Source organism: Austrofundulus limnaeus, unplaced genomic scaffold, assembly GCF_001266775.1.
Source record: "Austrofundulus limnaeus strain Quisiro unplaced genomic scaffold, Austrofundulus_limnaeus-1.0 Scaffold92, whole genome shotgun sequence".
Lineage (NCBI taxonomy): Eukaryota > Metazoa > Chordata > Actinopteri > Cyprinodontiformes > Rivulidae > Austrofundulus > Austrofundulus limnaeus.
Window position 1 is genome coordinate 958,299 of NW_013952494.1, and position 8,578 is coordinate 966,876.

General features: G+C 38.0%; 1 protein-coding gene across 1 annotated transcript in view; it reads right to left on the reverse strand.

The window, feature by feature from the left end:
* The window catches only part of adgrv1 (adhesion G protein-coupled receptor V1), a gene marked incomplete in the record, with an annotated part of 123,624 nt that overhangs the window by 36,306 nt on the left and 78,740 nt on the right, over nucleotides 1-8,578 (reverse strand). Inside the window, 1 exon segment of the mRNA XM_014012531.1 lies at nucleotides 1,303-1,419. Coding sequence (XP_013867985.1) covers nucleotides 1,303-1,419 — 117 coding nt within the window.

Consider the following 8,578-nt stretch of genomic DNA (forward strand, 5'->3'; position numbering starts at 1 on the left):
AGTTTGTTGAATCTGACGTGACATGTTCGTACGAACCCTTTGTACGAACAAAAGTAAGAGAAATTTAGGATAAAAATACGAACATGTTCTTGCATGAGGCCCATTCTCTCTTGTAGCCTATTCAGGAAATAATCCTATTATTCTTCACCAAAAAATCCACAGTGAGTGGCAGAAGAGTTTATGTTTACTGCTTAAATCCACATCAAAATTAAATATGCCTATCTTTGTAAAATGGTCCAAACAAGGAGAAAAATGTATGTGGAGAAAAATCAGAGATTTAATTTTAATACAATACATCAAATTAATGGCCCAATGTTGGCTTACTGAACCATTTGTAAACAGTTTAATCTGATACGCAATCACCCAAAATGATAGATTAAGGAACGTTTGATTCAACATTTAAATCACATTTTATAATATTCAGAATATTTTCTGAGCTTTTCAATACAGCTGTTTCTACATTTTTGGTGACTGACGAGTAAAAGCTATTGTAAAATAACTTATGTAATAACTACATATGATGTATAAAAATAAATAATGTGGGGTGCCAAATAGTGTATTTAATCAGAATGTGTCCTAAAATCGTATGTTTTTCTGTTCTTCTATAAGATCAGATGAGATAAGAGACGTGTCTCTTATTTGGGCAGTAAGAAACTCTGAATGAGCTACTGAAAAGCTCCATGTTTACAACATTCCTGTGGTCAGAAACCACCTACCTGCTCTGAGGGATAAAATCCTGCAGAGGAAAAAAATTACACAGCCATCATAGAAATATGTAGCACAGCTAGCAGAACACATTAGGACAAATATCTTTGAGGTTTGAGGATATATATTTTTAAAACTTCTTTAAATTAAAAGTAATTCATGCCTTCACACATTTGAGTGAGGTGTTTAAAAACTGAAACAAAAGCTGAGGTCAAAGTTTATTTCTAGCAATAATCAGTTTTCTGTAGGGCTAATCTTAGCCCTACAGAAAAAACAAACTTTGTAGTGTAAGAACAACAGTTTACTTCTTAATGCAGAGGTAACCTATGCTCATATAAAACAAAACAAAACAAAAAAGAATTCTCATACATTTTTTGCCAAATAAGCAAAAATAAAGCCACATTTCGGACTTTAATGACCTAAAAGTAACTCCCTCATATGATAAGAAAGGTTAAATTCGTACTTTTTTAAAACTGTGTTATGCCTGTAGAATTAAAGATTAAAATGATACATTACCCTAACCAGTCATGTTTCAAGAAGTTTGAGTCATGCAACTTTTTTTTTATCGTATCGCATGTTTTGGTATCCTGTCATTACCTGTATCAGCATCCAAAAAAACTGACTCAGATAGAAATAGTGGCAGAAGAGCGCCAGAGTTGCACAGCTGTCCTCTGAAAACAGTCGACCACGGAAAGCGGACACCAGGAAGCACAACTGCAACAAAAAGCGAAAAAGAAAAAAAAAAAGACACATTTACAACTATTCACAAATGAGTTTAAACATTTTAAACAAGCAAGAGAAGCCTTTTTTTATTTGCACTCAGTTCCATTTTTCTCCTTTTCTGCAGACCTTTATTTATTTGGATGATTTTACTGCAGCCTTCACCACCATGCAGTAAGACGCAGGCAAGAGAAATACATATAAACATCAACAACCTAAATAAACATGTTCCATATAATCCGCACCCTCTGCACAAAGATTTATACAAATGTGTGGGTGCAGGTCTTTCATAAAGTGGCAAAAAGAAAAACAGCTTTATTGTGTTTGTGTTTATAAGAAAGATTGGGTAAAGAGAGTTTTGTAGGCGTTCCTAAATCAGGGCAAAAACCTGTAAAGATGGAGGCCTGCATGAGAAGAAAAGCCACGAGGGCAGCAACAATAAATAAATAAATAAATAAATAAATAAATAAATAAATAAATAAATAAATAAATAAATACGCAGTAGCCCAGCTGTCCATCAGAGAGTTTCATTCACTTGTAGTGCCAATGCAGTCAGCCGCATGTTACATAACCTGCGGCCTGTTGGCCCGGCGCCAGCTCAGCGGAGCAGAAAGGAAGAGAAGAGAAGACGAGCAGGATCACGAGGGTTTGGGAGGCCTTATAACTATGTAGGTTTGCTGATGCATAAATGCTAAAGCAACCTTATTACCGTTCAGTTCAAAATGTCTGCCCTGTTAAAATAAAACATGCAAATCGTGCACCAAAACATGCAGCTCGATTGGAACGACGCAGTGTCTTCAGGTGGGATGACAACAGAGACAGAATGTCCAAAAAGTGCGAGAAAGAAAACGGAGCTAAATGGAATTTTTAGCACAACACATGAGAGCTCTGTAGCTCAGGCATACTTTAAAGAAAAAAAAATCTAAGTTTCACAAAAACAGGGATTTATTTGACTGGAGTGGCAGATAAGGTTTTATGATTTTGACAGATTTATTTCCACTGGCAGTTGATGTCCCTAAAAAACTTTTCTTAGTCCCATAAACTTTTTTTTACATCACATTTTTCTCTTCTTTTTCTACCAGAACATTTTTCTTTCCAAGGATATTTACATTTGACTCACACTTCTTATGCCGTTTATGCATTAAAAATAAGGGCTTTTTTAACAATAGAAAAATAATGTTGGAGTTTAGGGCGGCAGCTATGTTGACACTTAACATTTTATTCAGAAATGTTTTAGGTAATAATGTTAGTGTTATTGTATTATACATATTATGTACAATACAATAACACTAACATAATATATTAGAACAGTTTTAGATGCAAACAAAGGTCACTGCTTTAAAGTAATAAGATTATTTTAATTCTAATCTTGATACTGCAAGATACTGTACCTTAGAATGTCTCTTTTGCTCAAGGTTTTCAAAAAAAACAAAACTAACCATTCACTGTTTTTCTCTTCAAAATGTCTGTTTTTCTACTTTAAAAAAACTTTTTATTTCTTTTCCCGTGTGCTAATTTTTCTTATTTTCTAAACCAAGTGGAAACACCAAAATGTCTGCTTCTGGATGTTCCAGCTGTGGCTGCTTCTCTTTGCTGAGCAGAAAGGTCACGGAGTCTCTGTCAGTTTTTTTTTCTTTAATAATAATAAAAAAAGGAGTAACCATGAGTCAGTTTCCTATGCATGCTCCAAACCCTGCCTAGAGGATATGAGTAGGAGGGAATGCACGGGAACAGAACTCATGCCTGAACTACCTGGAATTGTGCCTGACTTGAGAACCAAAGCAGGTAGTTTATGAGAACAATGATTATGCAATAAAACTGCGTGTTTTTGGCAGAAAGAGACACTTTGGCAGAAAGGAAAATATGACACATGCATACTGCTAGAAAATAATGAATTAAATAAATAAATAAATAAATAAATAAATAAGGGGGAATTTTCCACATGGTATATGAACATCAAATCATGAACTCTTGACGTAATAAGGATACAAAAGCTATTGAATTGAATGATTTCTTTAGAGGAGCTGTTTTGCCTTTGTTTATGACTTTATCTAAAACACAAAGAACTGAGCTGGCTTATAGACTGAAGTGGTCAACCTGTGCAGACATAAAACACCATTGTAATAAAAAAAACAAGGGACAGAAGACTGAAAAAAGGGATGTGTATGTGTGTGCTGTGTAACACACCCTAAGGACCAAATTACGTGGTTTAGGTCAGGGGCCAAAACCAGGTAGACAGTTAAACGTTACCTGAGTCATCTCCTCTGACTGAGACAAGGCGGGTTTCATTTAACCAGTGCTTGTCAGGTCACGAAGCAACATGAATATAAACTCTTTGGAGGGAACTTAACTGGATCATTAGGTTTATCAATATGCTGACTCATGGTCCAGCTGACATGACACATTATGTATTTTATTAGCTTGAAAGGATGCAAAAACATAAAATATACTTTTTGAACATGGTTGATAAACAGGAAGTGACATGGCTCTTTAATAAAGGCCTGGAGATGACATGGATTTTATCAGAGTGTCTTATCTGCTGGAATGAGGGTTAGACTGGTCGTTGCTTGTTTTAATGTCATATTAGCAGATGTCAATAATACCATAAGCTATGACAGAGGTGGGCTGCTGAGATGACATGTGCAGATGTAAAAGGCATCACAACCAGTTTGTGTAAGATACCAGAAGTCAATCTGTCCTGACATGCAGACTACGGTTTTATTCAAAGCAGAGACTGAGCAATGGTGCAGGAACAAATTACAAGCGTGTGTGTGGTTTGCTGGCGCAATATTAGGTAAAACAGGAATCACCAAAACTCACAAGCACTACCTGCTCCTTGTCTGCTAATATATCAGAAATGGTGCCCAAAAACAGAGTATGTATTTGGATTTATGCTGCTGTTTAGAACCCATTTTTTTATTGTTTAGCCTTCTGCTTCCTTTGCACACCTAGTCACATTTATTAATCATCACACCTCCTTTTCATCAGTCTTCAGCTCCTCGATTCAGTCCCAAGTTTTTTGTTATGCTTTTGTCAGATTCTTGTGTTTATACCTTTATGAGTTTGTTTTGGTTATCTTTAAGTTTAGTGTAGATGTAGTTATTTGTTTCTTTGAGTTTTATTCCCTAAAATCACCACTGATAAACCCTGTTAAAATCCAGGATATTAAATCTTAGTTTATTCCTTTATAATTTTTTTCCATGACGCCTAAGGAGGTTTTTTTATAAACACCATAGTGTGTCACATTGTTGATATGTGTGGTTTTTAGTTTTTCTGTTAAGGGTTGTGCCTCCTCATGATGTCTTCATGAAGATGATCCTTGCTTTGTGCAGGGTCAGTGGCAGCATGACCCAGGGCACCTGTTCTCCTACGTTTGTTATGTTAGGTCTTCTTCTGAATGGGTGTTCTGAACTGTAATTTCATTGTGCTCTGCACAATGACAATAAAGGTCTAATATGACCTCTAATCTAAAGAATCCAGAATATTGCAGCTCTTTTTGATTAAATAATCTGGCCACAAACAGAAAAAAATAAATAATAAAAAAAAATCCCCAAATTTTTGTTTCTCAACTTAGTGGTGTTAAACGATGCAGACAGCAAACAATTTTGCTGAGTAGAAATTCTTTGAAACTGCAAAGCCAAAACACAACATAAACACTGCGTCATGCTGTAAAATGTGACCACGGCCCAGCTGAGAATCAGACCCAGTAAACATAATGATTTACTGGATCTACTGGACGCAGCTCTTTTATTCCCAGCGCGTTGTGGAGCTGATTGACAGGCCTGTGCTCAGGCTAAGTGTACTAGTGTGGCTAAAAATAGCCCTGTGCCTGATGCATTACATCACTGAGGGAGCGGGGGTCTTAGCCGTCTGCCCGTCCGTCCACACTGTGTCTCCAGTTGCCTCCTTTTTCTCCCTCCTATTTTCATTCCCACCCTCAACTCCATCCTCCATCTCATCTCCCCTCCTCCTCCCCATCCCCTTTCTCCTCACTTCTCCTTCACCTCCCCCCAGCTCTCGAACAGCTACCGGTCTGATCTAGTTGGCTCCAGCATCAGCCTGCACCCTGGCTGTTTTTTTCTCTCTCTCTTTGTTGAGATTAAGAGGAAAAAGTGAAACATACAAATACGAGGTTATCGTTTCACACCATCCCCCTTTTCCTGTCCTTCACTGCTTATCTTCACTGTAACGGTTCACTGTGAAACGAAAAAAAAAAACTCATAGCTGAGAAATGCATAGTATTTCGACTGCCTCAGCGATGAGGAAAAGAAAAAAATTCTGGTGAAATTGTTTGCACTTATCAATGTAAAATCTTTCTTTTTTCTTCTTTTTTTTTGCATATAAAGCAAAGACAGATGCAAGAAAAAGGTACCCTGCAAATAAATAATATCTGGGTTAGTGTGCCAGCATTCAAAGGTGGAGGAATAACAATTCTGCTTTTTTTGTATCAAGACTTAGAAGACAAACAAAACAAGCACAGATGAAACATAAAAGCCACTTGGAGATGATGTCGAGCCTGATAAACAGACAGAATTATCTATCTGAGCTCTACACCATTTTCCCTTTTGACTGTCTCCCTGTAGTTATGTAAGGTCGAGGAAGTGGAACTAGAAGTTCACCGGTGTTTTGGGTTGAATCCCGGGTTGAGCGATTAACGCTGAACAAGCTGTTGTCAAGTAAATACCCGCACCTCTCTGCTCTGTTTTACATCCAAACAAGGCCAGCGCCGCATCCACTTCTGCTTACGTGAAGACACTCGGCTGCAGCGTGATGGGGATTTTATATTCACCTGTGTCGCAGCGTGGGACGATGTCGAGCGCTTTCACCACAATTCTGGGAAAAACTGACATTTTTTCTAGAATAAACAATAGAGGGTGAGCTGGAAGGTTTAATGTGTGATCGTGCGTGACACATCAATAAGGGAATGTCAGTACTCTGAAGAGAGAAAGACAGCCGAAATAAACCGTGTCAACAAGTTTACCCTATTATTATTATTATTATTATTATTATTATTATTATTATTATTATTATTATTATTATTATTATTATTATTATTATTATTATTATTATTATTATTATTATGACCCCCGCACGCGACGCAGGAGTCATATTGTTTTTGTACGGTTTATTTTTGGTCAACCATAGAACAAAAACAGCTGCACCAAATTTGGCAGGACTGTAGATGAGTCTGACCTACACTGCACCAGCCAACGGTTTTACAATAGACCCCATATTTGAGGAGGGGGCTCCATCCAAAGAGGGGGTGTCTGGACATGAAAAAATGCTTATAACTCAGAAGCTATTAAACATAGGAGCTTCAGATTTTCTTTTGTTGTTTAGCTCTGATGAAGCTCTGTCCATCAGGCCCACCAATCAGTCCCCCTCGCCCTCCGAAAAAAAGACCCCCCACCCAAACCACTACAATTTTGGGATGCACCTAGTAGCATGACATTTATTAGGAATAAAGACTTCTGAGTTCTGGTGCATTTGTGCGTGCGGGGGTCATTATGTCACCACTATGCTGTGTCTAGTTATTATTATTTTTTTGTCTTGAGGGAAATCTGCGAATCGAGTGACATCCCAGACTTCATTGGATTTTGCTGCAAAACCTTGTGTTGCAGAGTGTGTGTTTTGCATGCCCACAATGCCTCTTGAAATGCATAGATGCCAGTGGAAATGCAAACTCCTTGGTTTAGACAATCTAAGCAGAACCACCCACACGAGGCACATTTAGCTGCATTCCAGCAGGCCTCCTCTTCCTCCCATTCAGACCGCCAAAGAGCGCTGCTGCTGCTTTTTTTTTTTATCACAACAGGGCTTCTTTCAGGAACGCTTTTTGAGTTTCCTTCCTTAACATCTGGACAGAAGCAGTTTGGAGAGCGGACAGAGAACGTCTTTGCAGTACAGACACGCGCACGCGCGTGCACACACACACAGTCGCACACACATGGATTTGTGTGCATCTGCACAGCTATAAAAACACTGTGGCCAGCTGTTCAAGGTCAGCTCCCTGAACAAACACTCAGTGGGTCTGCTTCGCTCTGCGTGTCCATGTGGACCTCAGCCACGGCTCAATCATTACGTGCAGTTGCCTTGTGCTGCTCTTTTGTTCTTGTTGAGATTTGTCTGCATTGTGATGCAGAACCCCAATCACAGAAAAAAAAAAACCATGCAGATTTATAATATATTTCTTTGAATCTGATGATGTAACACATTGGGTGAGACTGTACAGTTAAAAGCACAGTGTTTCTCTTTTACAGGAAGCTGCACCAATTTCTACATTAGCAATACTTTACTGGTTCAAATATCCTTGACAAAACATAATTTGCGAATTTTTAATCCCATCAAACTTCATATATGACTCAGCTGACCTCCTCTTTTCTATTTTTATAAAATTTCACAAGTGAACAACACATGACCTGTAAACTTTTTGTTTTGTAATCTTGTATTGAGTTATGAATCAAATATAGCTGACTAATGGTTTCACTGCATGTTTTGGTGCAAATAACCGCATCTTTGATCTCAGAGGTGGATTCATTCAAACAATGAGAGCTGGAGGATTTGACTCTGGCAGGTTGTTTTGTTCTGCTTTCGTGCAGCAGTTTCTCAGCGTGCTTCAAACAGGTTTCGTCATAAAAGAGAGGGAGCTCAGAGGAATCATTGATCAGGTACTTCATTCAACAGCTGCTGTTGGACTTGACTCTGACCGTGGAGCTGTAGCGGCCCCTACAGGCCATTCTTAGTCAAAGCTGACGTCAAAACTCCCTGTTTGCAGGGTTGAACAAAGCATACAGTATGCACTGTATTTGTGAATTAACTTGTTTTGATGCATATTTGAATGAATTGAGTTTGAATGTTCTTTCTTTTTGCACCTCTGCTGGGTGATTAATCGTTTTGTTTCTTGAAATGTTGCAATCAGCGCAACACCTACTAATCGTTATATTAATCTGAAACTAATACATCATCATGCTCAAGAGAAAAAAAGATTAATTCATTTTAAATCTAAATGAAAAACAAGCGGAGAAGTAAGAAAACACAGCTTTCTCATATTACACTGTGAGCCATTTCCTGGCTCACTGAGGAAGTAAGGCGGCTCTCGTTTTCTATTTAAAGTCATTAAACTAGAGTCACACACATGCACACATATACACAC